At 38.8% G+C, this 20,185-nt stretch overlaps 1 protein-coding gene across 1 annotated transcript; it reads left to right on the top strand.

Annotated features, from left to right (window-relative positions):
• Positions 1 to 9,320: 9,320 nt before the first annotated feature.
• Positions 9,321 to 19,108, top strand: LOC146497506 (uncharacterized). Its single transcript, XM_085141627.1, has 5 exons — positions 9,321 to 9,498; positions 11,496 to 11,834; positions 12,950 to 13,075; positions 15,035 to 15,367; positions 16,020 to 19,108. Exons 1-5 carry the CDS (start codon positions 9,462 to 9,464, stop codon positions 16,082 to 16,084), a joined length of 900 nt encoding a protein of 299 aa, XP_084997753.1. The 5' UTR covers positions 9,321 to 9,461; the 3' UTR covers positions 16,085 to 19,108.
• Positions 19,109 to 20,185: the final 1,077 nt, after the last annotated feature.

Below are 20,185 nucleotides of genomic sequence, written 5' to 3'. Positions count from 1 at the left end.
CTAACCAGAAAATGAACACGTAATCTTAAAAGAAAAGGAAGTAACATGGCTCATTTCAGACAGAGCTGAGGTCAACACCAATGCCCACCAAAACTGTGAAACAACTGTAGAAGAGATACTTTTCAAGGAAGCATTTAAATCCACTGATTGTTTTTTTTTTTTTTTTAAATTTGGAATAAAATCTTTCTCTTTGAAGCTTTATTTCAGAATATCAATGAGCAGACCAGATAAACACTAACTTATCTTTTACACAAACCCCCTAAGAGAAATAATCCCAAACCACACATTCATTTCCAAAATGCAGAGAGAAGACATGTATCCCCTCAAAACTCTGTTACATATCTGAGCATTATGTGTCAAGCAGTCAAGCAGTCACTTAATGCAAACATACCAGCCTTGCTTATAGATTGTTGTTCCTAAATTTCAATGAGCTTAAACTCTTTGGTGGAAATAAAGAGAGGCTCTCTCGGTAAGAGAAAGAAAGTCAAACAGGAGGATAAACAGGAGAGGATTGAAAAGATGTCGAAGAGTGAGCAGCTCGTTTGGGTGCAGGTCAGCCACAAACACAAAGTATTGGTATTGTTGAAGCTTTCGTTCACTTTTAGTCAATGTGCAATGTTTTTCATTATAATTTATCTGGATGCTCTCACATAAAGCTATTTAATTCATTTTGAAGGTTTGTGCTCACTTTGCACCATGTTTCTCTTTTAAAGATTTTAATTATTTTGGCCTTGAGTGCTTCAGCTTCAGCTAACATGCACATTAACAGATATGAGAATTTCCTTCTTGCATCTATGTAATGTAGATAAAACCATATATCTTATAATGATGGTAATCATAAACTAATGTTCTGTATAACCCTGGCGTCTGTGTGGGACACACAGCAGAACACAGAACATTATTTAGCGTCAGCCCTCTGTGTGTTCATGAAGAAGCCGCTCCTCTGCTACGTGTGTGAATGCGAGCAGGTTGTGTGAGGGTACAGGTATGAAACTCAACCCGTCCACCATATTGTTTCACTTCAGCAATAAACACGAGTAAGTTTAGCTGAAGGCTGAACCGCACTACCTCATATCTAATCAATTATCTTTTTACCTGGAGCTAATCACAAGCATATAACTTAATATCATCGAAAACCCATCACATAAAAATTTTTTAAGTCCATTTCTGTGTCTGTCCTCGATGAAGCACCAACACGATTCCCTCAGTAAGAGCTCTGCTCACGTTTATTCGCTGAGGCTCTAAAACCGCACCCACACTGAAGCTCACCTTTTATTTTCTGTGAGCAGATAACATCAGTCATGTTCACAAAATAGTTACCAATGAAGAAGATGAAGGTCCTTAGGTTGAGCTCCATGCTTCTGTTTCACTGTCAGAGCTCAGAAACTGTCAGGAAACCCGTTCACGTCATCTCTGAGTGCAGTTTAAAGCTTCAAATATCTGCAGCATCAGAAATCAGCACTACACTAACACAGCTTCCTGTGTGACCTCAGTGTGGGTAAAACGACAGGCTCACTCATCACTGCTTTAATAACCTCTGAGAAAAACAAACTGCATTATGTGTTATTTTTAATATTTATTTCTTTAGCACATAAACACTTTTTTACACTGAAACACAAAAAGATTTTCTGCTACCATCTGTGAACATCTTTGAGGAGAAGACAACAGACCTTTAAATGCTTTGAGTCCATCACAACTTTTAACTTTACAAGACTTTAAATGCTTTACAAGAAACTGAAGTTCATACTGTATGGTTATTGTATTTATGATCACCTGTGTCAGTATGTAGTATAAAGACATTATATGAATGTAAAGTTTCAATACATGAAAATATATCTCATTAATTCATAAATTCAAACCCTTTAATATTTATAAGGGGTCATCATTTAGGATTTAGGAATACTTTCTCTTTCAGGGTTTAAAAACGAACCCTTTTATGTAAACGTGCATTTGTTTCATATTTCCTGAAAGGAGGCTGACTTGTTCTGCAGAATCTTAACCAGCTTCATGATGTTGTCACTTTAAATGGTTTTCAGACACATTTCAACATTTGCTGGAGGAGGCTGTGTGAATCTGACATTTGGTTCCCCAGTTTAACATTTACAGGCAGCATTTAATAAAGTTGTGACACAGCTGCTCATTTCTACAGTGCATCTGGAGACAGATTCCACCGATATCTGACTACCAGGAAGCAAATGCAACTTTCTAGATTCTCTTTCACCCCCTAGATGATCGTTTGAGTCTCATGCTGTTAAACTTCTGCTCAAAGTTCTTCTTCCCCACTTTAAAAGGAGTGCTGTTAAAAGGAGATTGGCTTATCACTGTGTGCTGTAGAGTCTTTACCCTTCCATGAAAACACCTTGAGAAGAGTATTGTTGTCATATAAATCAAACTGAATTGTTATTTAATCTTTTTTTCCATAAAGTATCATATTTGTGGCTGAAACGGGTCGTTAAGTTTGTGGGAATAGAAAAGAAATAACAGTTCACTCACTGCAGAACTCCAGTTTCCTTATTTATTGCATCTTCTCAGACATTTCAAGCACACCTACTCTTCATCAGTAATAAGGTTTGTCAAAATCCAGGGGCTGCAGCCATCATGAAGCACAGGGCAGTACCATCTTAAATCAACTGTGATAGGTCACATGACCAATAGGAATAATATCCAATCAGAACAATGTCTTATGCCAGACAAACAGGTGATAAACCATCTATAAGTGATACATATTGCCTTTACTTGAGTGAGAAAAGGGCAAACGGGAAGAAAGAACAAGAAAAGAAATAGAAAGATGATTAAAAAAAGAAAAGAAAGAAAATGAAAATCCTTATTCAGATTGACTAGTTTTTCTCAGTGCCCCCCAACTTTCCCATAGCTCAGTCTCTGAGCTCCTCAATCCCACGTTTCTACTGGAAAAGCCAAAAAAGCAGCTGACCTGAGGACGGGCTCCTCATCCTCACTTCTGCTTTTCAGATCGTCATCTGTTCTGACCACACTCACTCATAGACATTTCAACACCATCAACACTGAACCTTCAAAAACACACTGCAGCGTTTTTAAACCACATCAGGATATCATATACTCACTCTGTGATCCCTCTTTAACATTAAAAAGCTGGGTAACGGTCAGACAGCATCAGGTGACCCTGCGCATCTGTATTTGTTCTATACAGAGCATAAAAACACAGGTGGACAGTGAGACTAACAGACTGACACTGGGTCATCCACAGCAAATAAAAGCAAATATTTACAGAAATATCAATTTAAAAAAGGAAAAAACAAATGCTTTGGTTCAGGTCATCGGCTTAATTCAGTTTTCCATAAAGCGAGATTGCAAAGAACATCACTGAACAGACTAACAAGACTACAGATGGTGATACTTTTTGATGTCTTTAACTGTCAAAATAAGGAGAGTAAATAGTGGTGGGGACATGTATTGTAGTTGCTGTAAAAATAAAGGATGTTAGCAATGATAACCTGTAATTTTGTGGTTTTGGAAGAAATCCATTTTCTTTTAGGTCTCCTAAACATCTCCCACCAAGTTTCCGAATTAAGGTTCTTATTAAATAATTAATTGAAAATGAAAATAAAAAACCCCCAAAAAGAACAAAAAGTTAATTAGTCGATCACAAATGAAAAAATATTTTACAGAAGCCGTCCATCTGTTTTAGAAACTTTTGTATTCTTCCAAAACCAGGAACACAAAACTACAGAAAAGTCACAAAACGACATTGTCGTGCAGATAAAACATAACATGTTTCAATGAGTTGTGTTGAGTTTAGCACTAATTTAAAGAAATGTCCAGTATTCTTAAACCAGTATCATCGTCTTTGGGAGCGAACAGCTTTGAGCAGAGAGTTTGGGACCTCCCAGTCACCTCTCAACAAGGGTGCAGAACCCTCTCATTTTAGGTTTTCTGCAGCACTGGGATTAAAGGTATTACAGAAATACAAATACAAAGTAAATATTGCGATTTCCTCCAAAACTGTTTGTTTTGAAGCTTGTGTCCATATGTCTCTGCCCTAAATCTGCATTTTGTTCTACTCATGATCATTGACTGAATATTTTCTCTTTGCACTGTTACAACCAGCTCTCAGGCCTTAACAATGGTGTGTGGTTAGCACCATTGCCTCACAGCAAGAAAGTCCTGGGTTTGAAGCCACTGGCCAGCTGAGGTCAGCAAACTTTGTCCATCTACTCACGTGCATGACAATAACCTGTCATGACAATAAGTCAAAAAATTAAAATAAATAGATAAAATGAATAACCAATATAACTTCATAAGGACATACCTAATAGAGACTATAATCCAGCATATTGGAAACAGTTCAGTGCACATATAACAGCGGATATGAAAAAAGATTAAGGTCCCTTAAAAAAGGAGAAATAATGAGTAGATGAAACGTGCTGCCAATCAGCTGATCAGTTTGGTCAGAAAGGCAACCTTTTTTTTTTTTTTTTCTTTTTTTTTGCCTGTCCCGTTTGGCTCTTTTGCCATCAGAATTAAAGGCGAAGAAAGATGCCCAACGGATTTACTTTACCAAATGGACCATCCCAGCCTTGCCGTAATGGTCTATTTGATTCACCTTTTATTGTTTATTTTATTTTATTTTCACTTGTTAAATACGGGACAGATTTGACTAGGGAAAAGAAAGGGAAAGAAAAACAGCGGGGAAGAGGGACGGGGATAAAGAGAAAATAAGCAGACAAAAAATACATATATCAATCACCTGTATCACCTGTTGAGAAAGAAAAAAGAGAAAACAAGCAGAAGAAAGAAAAAAGAGCAACATAATAAACAACATCACGATGATCTATCGGAATATAACAGTAAAAACTAAATATTAAACATTATTGTGCAGCACGTAAGATCGACAGCGCACAGTGCGCTTTGAGGTAGGAGCCAAAAAGGGTGTAGTTTGTGTGTGTGAGCACCCGTGTGTACACCTGTGAGCATGAGCGCGCTTGTATTTAAAAGGTTCCTTCATGTAATGATCTGCTAGGGGGTGTGAGGAGCCACAGCCCCGTCCTCCAGGGCATGAAGCAGGTATGGAGGATATCAAAACTCCAGACATCCAGAGGCCCCCAGAACACAAGAGACCAAGGAAGACCAACAGAGGGGCAGCTGCGCCACTATCCCAGAAAGAGCTGAGGAGAGCCCCAGATGAGGGGTCACTCAGCAGCCGCGGAGCAGAAGCCAGGGGGGGTTGCAGTGACGTGCCCGTGTGCTCTGCCGGCAGCCAGCTGTGCCAGAGTGACCGAGCCCCAGGCCGAGAGGCCGAGGGCACCCCACCCACGAAGTGGCCCGAGCGAGCCCCATGCTCCAGGCCCCGACAAGCAGCCACCAAGGAGTGAGCCAGTGGGTACCCGGACGCCCATCCCCAGACACAAAGAACCACCAACGCACCGATGTCTGAGGGCGTCTGCCACTGGCAGGGGAAGTGGTGGGGGAGATAGGCCTCCATACCTTAAAGGGCCTGAGATGTCCCTAGAGAGGTGGCGTCTGAAAGGCAAGCTTATACAGTCATATCATTATTGCAGTCCCATGGTAGGCACTCTGCTGCCCTCTACTGTCCACAGTGGTACACATTTACTTGAAACACCAAATTGGGAGGACTTGGTGAAACTCATAACACAAAAGTGGGAAATCTGTTTGTTCGAATGAATTAAATTAAAAGGATCTTATTTTCACACTAAATACAACAAATAGCAGGCTAATAGCTTTGGAGAGTGTGAAGACGAGGCCACTGCAGTGCAGCAGCCCCCATGAAGCAGCAGGCCAGAATAATGTAAGAGAGTGTGCTCATAAACTCAGATAACATCTCACTCTCCCAGGCTTTGGTGCCAGTGTGCCTTAAGACATGTACGATGAGTGCAGCAGTAAAAAGCATGAATGACTATCACCCGTTAGCTCTGAACCTGATAGTCATGGCCCACTTACAGAACAACATCAACACAAGAGAAAGCCACAAACCCGCTCTGCTATTCATGGAAGCAGCAGAGGTGGAACCACAGAACCACAAAATCACTGGTAACGACTGCTAACACCCTTTGCTTTTAAAGCCACTAAAATCAACGTCCTCGCCACTTCTGATTCTCCTTATTGCTCCTTTTTTCAGTGTTTGCTTTCATTTTGCTGTAGTTGGTCCAGTGTCAGTCTGTTACTTTCACTGTCTGCCTCTGTCTTAATTGACAGGATCTCTTTTTCTGAACATAACAAACCAGGTTCTTTGGTTCAGGTGGGTTTAAAAAACATCACAATGTGTTCAGTGATGATGTGCACTGAAGTGGCTCAGTGTGATGATGGGTTCCTAAAACAGATGTGAAGATCTGAAAAGCAGAAATGAGGTGCAGAAGTTGTTGCTCGGCTCAGTTTCATATTCATGGTGTGGTGACGTTATTCAGTCCACACAAACAGTGTTACTCACACTTTGGATCTTACTTCTGTTCTTTCGGTAACCTGCTATGTTTACACCTGCATTTGTGTAGCGTTTGCATGGATACGGTTTGTCAGCTGCCATTTTCTTCTTCTTCTTCTTTTCTTTTTTCTTCTTCTCTTCTTTCTCAGAGAGGCCCACAGCCATTCATGCAGTTATCATTATATACATGTCTTTGGACTGGGGGAGAAAGACTGAGTATCTTGAGGGAACCCACACAAACACAGGACCAGGAAGAAGAAGATGGGAAACTCCACAGCGGAAGAACTCAACTGACCATCAGCTTCAAACAAGAAACTGTTGTGTCACTCTCACGGTTTTTTCAGTACTTATCAATTATTTGGGAGAATGAGGAGAACACAATAACACAATAAATAGTAGATATAAAAAACTTTGACTATAAAAACATTCACAGAAGGTCAGTGTTTGCACAGCACAACCTGCAGCCGAATCCAGTACCACCAATATAACTTTAATTCTACTGTGAACACCCAGCATATATTTTGAAGGTTGCTGCTCAGTAAATGTTAAAATCAAGCCTCTACTGGTTGAATGAGTCATGGTTTCAACAAATGCAGACATTTCAGTATTCAGTATAAAACTGGAAAGAAAAAGTGTTTATGAAGTGTAGTGGGAATAAAGAATGACTCCTAATAACACATCTGTGTCATTGTGACCCTGTTTTCTGTAAGTGTGATCACGGAACTGAAAGAGGCAACTTTTAACCCACCGTTTAACACTCGACTGAAACTATGAAGGAGAAAATAAGTGACTTTTAATGAACTGACTCCATATCAGTATACGTTTATTCATATTTAAATGTTAAATGTAGAATAGAATAGAATAGAATAGACCTTTATTGTCATTGTACATGTGCAACGAAATTATGGGTGATCCAAGCCAACTGTGCAGGAATAAATAACAAAGAGGAGAAATACATACGATAAAGATGTATTTCTGTATGTAAGTAAATGTATGGTTAGTGTAGACCCGGAAACTGTGTAAGGAAAGGAATAGCATTCAACACAATCAGAACAGAGTGCTGCACATGCAATAACTAACTGTAACAACTGTGGAGGAAGCCACATGGCAAAAAGAGATAAATGCTCAGCATATGACAGTAATGTCATAAATGCAAAAAATGGCATCACTTCCAGAAATGCTGCAAGTCATCACAAACAAGGGGATTTAAAAAGAGATCTGTAAACAGTGTTGAGATGCAAGCACCCAGCAGTGATGAGGAAATGTTCTTTGTGAATGGGGTCAATGAAGACTCTGTGAATCCCTGTTTTCTGTATAGGAATGACATATTCACTGCTGTGCATATTAATAGAAAACCAATAGAGCGGCGCTAAATGTAATGACATTCCAGCCGTTCTTTTTGTACAACTGAAACAAGATGGAAAACTCCTGCCATCACAGAAAACCAACAGCTGACACAGCTGGCACAGCTAAACGCTCGTGTCACTCTGGAGGCAAGGAATACCCTCTGCAATTCTTTGTAGTGGATCAAGCTGTACAACCTCTACTCTAAAATTCAGATGACATTAGACTGCATTGATCAAAGAGATTTTAATAAAGCTCTGAAACGCCTGCATCACCCTATGCGTACCATAGAGGCAGTGGGCGCACAAAAGCCTAACTTCACAGTCTTTTCTGTCCTGGATGTGAAATGCTCCTCTTGGCAGATAATGCTTGACTTCAAGTCATCCATGCTCACAACTTTCAACTCTCCATTTGGCAGATTCTGCTTTCTCAGAATGCCGTATGGAATCAACTCAGCCAGTGAGGTGTTCCAGAGTGCAGTAGAGCAGATCTTTGCTGGATACCCCTGTGCTGTCATCGTTGACAACGTAATCACTGGTGGAAGAGATATGAAAGAGCATTAACAGAATCTCAGAATGGTACTCAACCGTGCGAGGGAAGTCAAACTGGGACTTAAACCCCTAAAGTGCAAATCCTACTCAAAGAAGTCTGTTATGTTGGACACGTTTTCACAGGCAAAGGCTTAAAGCCTGATCCAGCGAAGACCAAAGCAATTAATGAGATGCCCACACATTAGAAAACGTCACAGCTCCAAATCTAAACTGATCATCAGCCATAAGTCACAATCCTAAACAAGCCCATACAGTCAGCTCCAGCCAGACTGCAGCGTATGATGCTGAGACTGCAAAGGTACAACTTCCAGATGGTGTACAAAAAAGGCTTGTAGATGGCTGAACAGTCCTGTCAGCTGGCTGGCAGTTCTTACATTAGATGATCTGGGAGAGTTTGCAAGCCAAAACTTCACATATGAACACTAAGGCGTAGAAGATGGACTGTTTAAAAATGCTATTGCTATTCATGGAAACTACATGTAACTTGATGATGACAAAGTGAAATGCTGATTATGTTCTTACCAGTGAAAGAGTTTCAGGTTTGAAGTGAATGATTATTTTCAAGCTATAATGCTATAAACTAGAATCTATTGTTAATGCATTATGCTGAAGATGTTGTTAGTCATTTATACAGTCCTAGCTAAAGAAAGAACATCTCACCAGTGTTATTGTAAAACGGGGGTTTCCCATACCTGTTCGAAGCAAATAGTGCACTGCGCATGCACCAGTAACAATGTCTAAGACAGGACTGTGCTGGGTCCCCAGCCCTGAGTCATGCTGTTTGCATGCAATGTCTCCTCGGTTACAGTAAATGCTTACAAAGAATCACGAATCCAGCGTCTTTACTAAACATCAAACAGTTAGAATAACAATACTAAGAATCGGTCAAATATAATGATGCGGTGAATTCACTGGCTTTATAAAAGCCCAGAACATTCTTTAGTGAAATTACTTAATACATAATTTAAAAAATGTATTGTATTGTGAAAGCATCAGACTTCCGGTTCCATCCGAAAGTAAAGGTGGATTCATTGTGGGAAGGGCGATAAACTAGTGCAAGGTGAGGGAGGTCTGTTTATCTGTTTTCTTCCTCTCGGTCACTTTAATCTGGTTCTTCGGTCTGTCAGATTAAACTGGAGTCGTCCAGGAGGATGAGGATAACCGTGCTGCTTGTCTCCCTTCTGCTCGGTAACATCACCTTTATTCCTCTTTCTGTTTCTGTCAGTTTGATCAGTCAACAGTTGAAATACTCACTTGGCGCACACACGCACCGAGTGTGGCGATTCTTCACGTCCAGTTCACGTTATTTCACCACAGTAACAACTTAAGATTACTCAGATATAACTTGTTAAAATGCCAGTATGAAGTTAAGAACATGAAGTCGTCTGTGTGAGCATCTGTATCAGTTCTTAATCGCTGCTTTCGGCTCTCTCCCGTGTGCGTGTTTTCTTACGTTTTTCATTCTTTCCTCAAAACCTCTCTGTCTCTCTGTCATCCCTCTCCCTCACTTACAGTTGGGTAAATATTTAAATTCAGAAAATTCAAATTTTCACAGAGATATCAACACAGATATAACTGATAGCTCAGGTGGAAGCAGGACTGCTCTGCGTTCAAATATGGGTTGTTTACTGGCGCAGAGTGCAGAAGAACAAAACATGATCTGCATCGCACACATCCGCATTACACGGTAACTGTGTCATTTGGGTAAATACGCACATGCCAATGTACTGGTATTGTGCAGCGTCATACTGGGTATTTATTAAAGTCGGTAGCCTATTAAAATCCTGCCAGTCCACTGCTTGACTGCGTGCATGCATTTTGTACTGGGCTTCCCCTGCCGTTGTGAAACTGGCGACCCCAGGTCATCAATAAGCATCAATGCTGTTGAAACCTGGCCTACTGAATTGTACTTTGCTTCTCTTACTTGACAGATGATGATGATGTGCATGCAGTGACACATTTATTAGGCTACTTGAAAATATATTTCATTAAATTACAATGCATGTGGAACATTATGATATTAGGCAGAAGACTTGGTCCTGAACAGACTGTGTTCTCTATATGTCAGTATAAAGCATAGCATTAGTTTATTAATGTTTATTAAATTAATTGTATTTATATTGATAATCAATAACTAACATTTCTGTTCATCTAAAGGTCACAAAAGAAAATGCATGAACATCAGAGAATCGCTGTATATTGACTAATAGTACTTACTGTCATGTCACGCTGCGGCTCTGAGGCAGGAAATTTCCTTATTTTACTCGATTTACACACCTGTGCTCCTCCTGCATGTTTTTACATGTGCTGACAGAGTTTTCACACAGTGTGTATATCTCTGAGGATTTATACTATAGTTATATTGAATAAGTGACATTGTCATGGTCCTCCATCTTTGAGTTATGGACCTAAGAGTTCTGTTTGTTGTTGACTAATTCCTGCTTGATTCATAGTTAGTATATTGTTATGTTTTTTCAGTTTTGTTTTTAGTAGATATTTTCTAGCTTATTTCTATAGGTTCTGTCTTAGTTTTGTAATCTAGTTTTGCAATTCTGGTTCAGTTCGGCTGTATCTACTTTTCCACTTGTTTTTTAAACATTAAGATAATTCATTTAAATTCTGTCCTATTTATATAGCACTAGTTCAGAACAACAGTCACGTCAAGGAGCTTAATATTGTAAAGAACCTACAGTATTAGAATCAAAACCTCAACAGTCAGATGATCCCCTATGACCAGCACTTGGTGACTGTGTGAAGGAAGAAAAACAACAACAAAAAAGGGAGAGAAAAGACAAGGGTAATGACATCCTGTAGTGGTGTATAAATGCACGGGGAATGAAAATAATGGGAAAGGAGGAAAAATGCATCATGGGAAGCCTCCAGCAGCCTGACCTCATAACTAAGGAATGAGTCAGTGTCACCTGATCCACCCCTAACTATGACAAAACTCAGATCTGCTTTCAGAAACTGATCTCCAGTCTGTTTTTTAGCCTCAGGAACTCAGGACAGAAGTTCACCCACTACCGTTTTCGTTTTGTAGTTTCTTAAATTTCAGAATAGAAACAGGAAAGCTGGACTTTCTTTTCATGTGTTTGCACAATTGAGCTACAGATAATTCTACACCGGCTCACATTGTTTGTTTAGTATGGAACTCAGATTGATTTAACCTTTTTCTGCGTCCTCAGTTTCCCAGTATGTCTCAGGAGTCGAGGTGTATGAGGGGGAGGAGTCTGTCGTTCTGCTCTGCCAGCTTCCCGTTCCAGCTGAAGAGGGTGTAGTTGTGTGGGGACGCGATGACCTGAATCCTTCAATCATCCATGTTCGCACAGAGGAAGGTGATGATCCTACAGAGCAAAATAAACAATACGTCGACAGAACATCCATTCAAAAGGACGCCCTGAAGACCGGAGACCTCAGCCTCACTCTGAGAAAACCTACATTCTCTGACAGCGGAATCTACACCTGCACCGTACGCAAGCATGGACAAAAACAGAACCAGACTGAAGTGCAACTAAAGGTCAAAGGTCAGTGCTGTAGATTCCCCTTAGAGAGTGACCAGACCAAAGTGACCATCCAACATTACAAAGATGAAAGGCTTTCAGGAACGGTCAACATAACCAGAGAAGATCAAAGGCTACGTTCCCAATGCAGGTCTTAATGCTCAATTCCAATTTTTTGATCAAATCCGATTTTTTTGTCTGGTTGTTCACACTACAAATAAAATGTGACAGCAAACACGCTCTAGTGTGAACCATTCACGGCCCTCAAAGCGCAAAAGAAGACGTCACACACAACGTGCTCTGTTTAGACCCAGACCAAACAGTATTGTTTGACTGATGGCCCTTGATATAAAGACTTGTTTCGGACTTTATGTTTCCCAATTTTGCTTTAAGTAATAAAGTTATTTTGTTATTTACATATGGCCTAATAATTATCCTTATTGCTGTTTTAGAGAGGAGCAGTGCTTCAAAGGATAGTTGCAGATTTCTGTCAGAATCTGCAGATTATACAGTACAAATAAAATGTTCACTTTTCTCCAATGTTGTCTTCCAAACAGTTTCACTAACAGCTACACTGGATGGCCAGGAAGCGTTCATGATGTCTTGCCAGGCGCAGATAATTGGCGTCTGTCTTGTGTCAGTGATGTAAAAGGCGAATTTAATGCGACATGACCATTCAAACAGCAGTCACTTTCTAAAACATCAGATATGTATCGGATTCAGTACCACATATGAAAGTGACCCAGATCGGATTTGAAAATATCGAATTTTTGTTGTTCAAACTGTCATACCATGATCAGACATTGGTCGCATGAGGTCAGAAAAGTCTAATTTGATGCGCTTTCGCCTGCAGTGTGAACACAGCCAAAGTCAGACTTCTGTTTAAAAAGGATAAACCAACATATAACTGTGATTTCATCAGCAGAAATCATTATAAAAACAATCAAAATAAGATTTAAAAATCTTAAATCCATTTGAAGCAGAAGTCATACTATTCATTTCAATTAGCATTGTTATTAATAACAATGCTAATTGAAATGAATTTTAGTATGACCTCTGCAAATTAATTTATATTAATTATAAATGAATTCTTCAAAACATTCAGCATCATGTTCAGGTTGTGTTTGTGTTCATTACAGAGCGTCCTCCTCCTCCTCCAATCTGGCCCAAAGTTCTCCCAGCGGTCCTGGTTCCGGTGCTTGTCCTGGCTATTGGCATTAGTATTTTCATGTGTCTTGTATATCAAAGGATGAAGAAAACAGCAGGTGGGTGTAGCAGTGTGTGAGTGGGTGGGTGGCCCTTTATAGATCACCATAGTAACAAATGCTGCATACCTGGCCTGCTCCTAAAGGAACGGTGCTTACAGTTTCAGTTTTACATTTGATGTCACCGAGCAAAGTTTCTACAGAAGCCCCAACTTGTTAGGATGCCTGGGTTGTTGACCCAGAGGTTTGAGTTTATTATATTATTTATAATTTCTAGTCTTTGGTTTCTTTGTCTGTGTTCTGTCTTATGGTTTATGTCTCAGTTCCCTCTGTTGCAGTGCCTGCGTGTGAGTCTGTGTCTTTAGTTCAGTCTGTGTTGTTTCCTGTTTTATTTTGAAGGTCCATGTCTGATGTTAATGTATCTGGTTTTGCTTCCCCTGTTTCGTTAGGCCTGATTTGCCCCAGCTGTGTTTCCCTCCTGTTACCCATTCCCTGATTGCTCCCTCTGTGTATTTAAGCCCTGTGTTTCAGTTTGTCTGTGTCGTGATCTACCGGTTTCTAGGCTGTGTGTTCTGTCTGCTTGCCTGAGTTTATTTGGAGTCTTAGTTTTGTTACCTTTTTTGAGTTTAGCATTAAAGCTGTTTTTGAGTTTACATTGTGCCTCCGAGCGTCTGCACTTTGGGTCCACCATTCCTGCCTGCACACAGCCATTCCATAACACAACTACTACATGTTCTGACTGGATATAAAAAATAAGATAAATTTTTTTCTGTTTTCCCCAGAAATACTTTTGGAAAATTATTATTGATAACTTGACAGAGTAAACCTATAACACACCTGTCTCTGTTGGACAGGTGTGTTATAAAAATGTGTGGTATCTGTATCTGTCCTTCGGCAGCAGAGCTGAATCAGCCTGAGCAGCATTCCTTCTGCCTGTCCAGCAGCGGTGTGTGGTGACACTTATAGGAAGATTGCCAGAAATGATGCTTTCTGCACTTCTTCTTGGCTGCAGAATTGTAAAATATTATTACCTTTATAGTTGTCATGTAATTATTTATTTAATTTTGATTTATTTAAAACCATTTCTTTCGGAAAAGTAACAATAAAACACCATGAAAACACCCCAATACACATAAAATTATATAAAAAGGACATCAATTATCAAAAGTAAATGTACTATGGCTTAAACTCTGTACATCATGGAAATAAGTGATTCCTAATAGATGTTTTTTTGAAAGATGGAGCCTGCATCGGTTCAACTTACCAGTTTTATTAAACAGTGTTGCTGAGACGGTAACAGAGAAGTGAAAGAGCCAGGTTGCCTCAAACACTTCTCCTCCATCAGCTCCCCGTAAAGACCCAAAACGTGTGTGCAATCAACCAGAAAAAAGCTACTGACCTCTCAGTGTCATTAAATCACATTTCTCTCAATGAAGACCCCGAATGCAAGATTTAAACCTCATGTCAAAAGAACAAAAAGAAAGGTATTGTAACCTTTATTAAAGTCAAATTCAAAGAGCATTGAAATCCAAAAATCCAAAAGAAGTCCAAAAGAACACGAGGGTAAAAAAAAAAACAATGAACAAAACAAGGATTAGAAACCCGAGGAGGACAATACAGAAACTCTGATAAAAGACAACTCTCTCTAAAAAACTCTCTGTGAATGGTACTCATGGCCATTGATCAGTGGGTTTTGGTCAGTGGTTGTTGATCAATGGTCATTATGGAAACGTACTGTATATAAGATTTGGGGAAACCTGTAGTCAGCTGAGACTGAAGAAGTCACTTGGATGAGTGACGAAACGTTTCTCCCACAAAACGCTACATCCAGATGAACAGAATCAACTTTTGGAGAGTTACTTTCCTGGATAATTGAAAATGCATCAAGCCATTCCTCAATCAGATTTTTAAAAACATTTTAAACACTGATTTTCGTCTCAACTATACTTCAAATGTTTGTTTTTAATGTGATTAACAGTTTCTGTTTGGCACAGCTCATGTTCTGCTCTGTTCCCTCAGTCTGCCAGCTGAAAGTTGTTGATGTGACAGAGGGAGCAGAGTCTGTCCTGCTACCCTTCATATCCAAAAAACTGAGGAGTACGGAGACCGCCAAAGTGGAGTGGAAACATATCCAAGAAGACGAAATAAAGGTCGTGTATGAGAAGGATCAGAAAAGTACAGACACAACTCACACAGACCGCACAGAGATGAGAAAAGATCCATGGAAGACAGGAAACGCCAGCCTAACTTTGTTAGGTCCTTGCTCTGAAGATGGAGGTGTTTACATATGCACCATGTATGACACGCATGGAAAGGCCCTGAAACAGAAAGTAGTGGCACTCTGGGTCAAAGGTCAGTATTAGAGGATGTGAGCTTGTAAGATCCTGATGATGTCTTAGTGTGTTAACTTGCTTTGTTTCAAAGAAACATCTACAGTCACATTTAAGCATATTACTAAGTTGTCTATGAAGGTCTGTCTTCACATAAAAAAAACTCTGAAGAACTGATGAGTTATACAGGAAATGAAAAGCAGTGTGAGAGACAGAAGGATGCAGGCTATCACGAATCTTAGAACCTGTGTAGTAAACTACAAAAATGGCAAGTGACAGCAGTTGTGAGCTGTGTTGATGCAACAGGCAGTTACATTTGTAGGGAAGAGCACATCAGGTTACAAAATGGGTTACCTCATAGCATTTCAGAATGGTATGCAGTTGCAATTGTGCAGATTTCCCACTGAAGCATTAATCTCCAGTAATAGTCATGAAGTGGGAAGTTTTTTTTTTTGCAGATGAAATCATAGAGAATAAAACTACAGTCCTAAGTAATAACTATATTTAGTACAAAGTAATTGTTTTCAGCAAAGATGTTTTCAGGAAACAGGAAGAACAGCTCTGAATGTGAGTGTCTATTATCCTCTGTCCTTCATACTAACTATACGCAGTCACGTGATCTTGGTCTTGGTCAGGACTGCGATCTGACCTGATGCTGTGTTTCTCTTTTACAGAGGGCTGGCTGAAAACCATCAGAAGCTTCTTCCCGTGTGCCAGAAAGAACAATGGGGTGATCTGAATGAAAAGGCAAAGGTGAATCTGTTCACTGTTCAGTCAATGTGATTCATCTCTTGATGAAGCTTTTCCAAATGAAACTCACAGTAATTAGTGTCATTACCAAATGAAAAGTCACATTACAACTACTGTGTGTTTGTGAGCTCTCAAATGTCTGTTTCAGTCAGTTTGAACACTTGACACATGCACTCAGCACAACCTGAACTAATATTCAGATCGTCTGTGCACACTTGAAACTAAAGTTCTGCATAGCAGTAAAGTGTTTTTTAGTACATTTGTAAATAAATTCAAGATTTATTTCATTTATTTAGGAATAAAATAGAAAAATTCAAAAAATGTTAGCTATCTAACATTTACAAAGGTAAACAGTTACTTTGATGACAGATGTCTGTACTAATTGATACTGTAGTATTTAACTATTTTAACTTTGATTTCGATTTACTGAAGGTTACCTGTGGGGTTCAACAGGGTTCAGTGCTGGACCCCAAACAGTTTATACTGGGCATGCATGAATCGTATCTAAATTACTAAAACCTTATTTGCTGTAATGTATCATCAGTTATAGTCATTTATTTCTCTCTGGGAAAAGTTTAGAACAGTGCCTGAATGCAGTGGAAAAAAATGTTGCGACAGATACATCATCACTAAATTACAGCAAAGTAAAATGTATAATAATTAGTAACTAGTCAATAGCAGCTGTTATAAATTATTAAGAGTGTGTATCACTATGTAAATTTTAAAAACATGGTGCTAAAAAATATGAAAGTGAATCAAGACTTTCATTGTTTATAAAAAAAAAAGAATATTTTATTTCTGTATGTTTATTGTTATTTATTCTTTCAAAATTATTTTACTTTTTTTTTTTATTATGTTTTCCTTTGGTCTTAGTTTCGTTTATTTAGAATATACTGCATGTGAAAAGTGTAGTTGGAACATGCTAGAGCTTCAGCTTTCAGCTTTAAGACTAAAATCTCCAGTTCAGTTCATTTTTTGTCATTTATTTATTGTTATAGCATCTCTTGGTTGTTTTTGTTATTTTTGACTTTGGTTTTGTTTTCCTAGAAAACAAAAGATGTATGTTAGGGTTAGTTAGGGTACTCTGTGTATAACAGATGTTTGAAGCTGTTCTGGAGTTTCAGAGCTGTTGTAGATCATACATAAAATATGCTTGTGTGTGTTCAGACTGTTTGTCAATGGGGAGACTCTCAGGGAAACATACAAATTGGACTCTGCTTTCTATAGAGAGTCCAATTTGTATGTCCAATTTGTGCAACTCCTGAAACCCAGGACTGTTGCACTGTGCTGTGGTGGATCTACAGAAAACATGTGCTAACTGAGGAACTAATGAATGAGGAAGTAAGGAGTGGCAGAAAAGTATGTGCCTGTCTGAGCCTGCAAAACGTTGAATTTGAAACCAGGATTGTACCTTTATTTGTTGTCAGGAACAATGCAGTGCTCTCTGCCGATGCTCGCACGCATTAGGTCTTGGTGTGGATTTTATTGTCATTCCTTAAAAAGAGAACTGGTAGAGTTCCTTCTTTCATTTTTCAGCAGTCACAACAAAGTAACTAAAAGTGCCTGTTACAAGTATGTTTTTGTAGAGCTGAAGTTGTCCCTGTTGATTCTGATTATTTGTGCCATAACAGTGGTATAAACAGGAAACTGAAACCAACTCTGTGAATTCAATGAGAGGAACTGTTACAGAAAAAAACTATAACAATGTAATGTTGACTCTATCTCACCTTTCTTTAATCCTAAGTCTGCTCATCCTCACTTACTAGCTAGCTTTTTATGTTAACATTTGCTATCAGCTGTGGCATGATACTTAAACTGAAACAGTAACGTGTATCCCAGACATTGACAGATCCCATGTTGTGCACAGTGTATTCCATTTTTAATGGAATATCTTTTGAGGACAACCAAACTCTATTACCAGAGTCATAGGTACAGGCCATGGTCCTAAGGTGATGTTTGCTTTGGTCTGCAGTCCTGAGTAGAGCTATTCAAGTATCAACACTACCACAGACCAGTGTCTATGGTAGTGTTGAAGATGATGCTGCACTTGGGAATCCCATTTACTAGTTACACTCTGATTAGTTTAGACAGTGATTGAAAAAAGGCACAAGAATATGGAATTTTACAAAAAACTGTGAACACCCCACTCATGTCCCTGCATCAGATGCATCTAGTTCTTCATTAAATTCACATGGGCTCTTGTTGACCTTTAAGTAAAAATATGTAACACAACACTGCAAAAGTGCTTGCGGTAATGGCGTCGGAACCGGGACCATGACCTTTATTTGCAACGTGCATGGTGTGTATTGTGCTCTTATTGGTTTTCAGCTAATAGCTCCTTGAGAATAACATTTTAGGTGCAAAAAATATTTTATGTCAGTCCAGTTGTATTGTTAGGTTTCGTAATATAGATTCAGAAATGGGAACAAATTGTGTACTTTTGCAACATGCTGCCATTGTAGTAAAGTGCCTAAAGATACAGATTTGCTAAGTTGATTCATAGGTCAGTGTTAAGTTTTAAACAAATGAAAAACATAATTCTGAAAGCAGTCAGGTACAATAACTGGATTGAAAGTGCACGAAAATGCCAATATAAGGCCATGCATTCATTTCCAAGGCAATGAAAGAGCTACACAGAGCCTAGAGAAGTATTGCTCCAAACTACTTTATAAAACTATACGACAGTCTTTCTCCTGGGTAGCAAAATATGAAGAAATAAGTGTGATTTAAGACTCTTGCACAATGTTTATTTACAACAATCTCTATATACTCTTTTAATACAGAATATCCTCAACTGTACAAGTTATCTTTTGTACGAAATGTTCTGATTGTACTCTGTGACCATAGTGGGTATTTCTGTTTGTACTTCTTCTTGGTCAAAAGCCTTTCTGACTCTGTATTACTCTGTATTGATTGAAACCTTTGCAAAGGAAAATAAAACCCCACAAAGTCAAATTGTTTGTGCGCATTTCAATTTATTTTAGATTTCCTGAACAAGGTTAAGATTTTCCTTCACCTTTAATAATTTAATTTAAAATAAATATTTATAAATAAATATTTCAAAATAAATTATTAATCCATTAATGATTATTAATTAAACTTTCTATTAAAATCACATTTTTAAAAAAGAAATGTTCATAATTTTGTTTTAAAATACATTTTAAAAAAGCAACGTAAGTAAATTATTTCAAAAATCAAAGATTTATTTAAAATGGTGATTCCACTCCTCATTTTCAAAATTATTTCCTTATTTTGATCTTCGAATAGCAATTATATTATTATATATAACTATTACATACCTATTACTACATAACTAATATGACTATTACCTCAACTCAGGACTGCCAATTGAATTGATATGAGTTCCCATTGATATGAATTCCCATTGTTTAAACATCAGCACAAAAACCTAACCCTTGACCTGAGTCTCTTTCCAAAATTCAGCAACAGTGCCACACGTCGCCAACAGACAGATTTCTTACCCCAAAAGTAGAGCAGATGACATGCTTTGGTCTTTCAAACAGCACCTTATAACAAGAACCAACCCCTCCTCTTTGTGACTCAGTATGTCGCTCATGTAAATTAGCAGTAGAAAATTTATACCATTAATGGAAATAAGTAGGAGAAAATTGGTAACATTACCAGAGCAGAAGTAGATTAATAACACCGAGAACATTACAAAGTAATGCAAATAACATCATTACATCATTATCATGGTTCAACTGTGAAAACTGCACCATAGTCAGCCAAATGTGGACTTTATTTCCACAGCTAATGGTGGTTGAGCCGTGAAAGTAAAACAAAAAATTTGAACCAAAATTCAAATTTTGTCTTGCAGCAAATACTGGTTCTTTGAAAAAGTCCCCAGGCAAAAGAACTCTTTTCCTCCTGGAAGTGTCACTGTTAATCCATCAGCTGAACACATGATAGTGGCCCCCAGTTTAATGAGCAAATCCCTGCCCATCAAGTTCACAGGCACATGGGGAGACACCACATAGCTGTGCTTCAATGTCTGTTTACCCAGCACCGTCAGGGCTGGATTGGTTGTCGGCAGAGTCATTGGAACCCCAGAGAAACCCACAACACTGAC

This window comes from Neolamprologus multifasciatus, chromosome 18 (assembly GCF_963576455.1).
Source record: "Neolamprologus multifasciatus chromosome 18, fNeoMul1.2, whole genome shotgun sequence".
NCBI classification, from domain to species: Eukaryota; Metazoa; Chordata; class Actinopteri; order Cichliformes; family Cichlidae; genus Neolamprologus; species Neolamprologus multifasciatus.
This window is presented reverse-complemented; position numbering and strand designations above follow the sequence as displayed.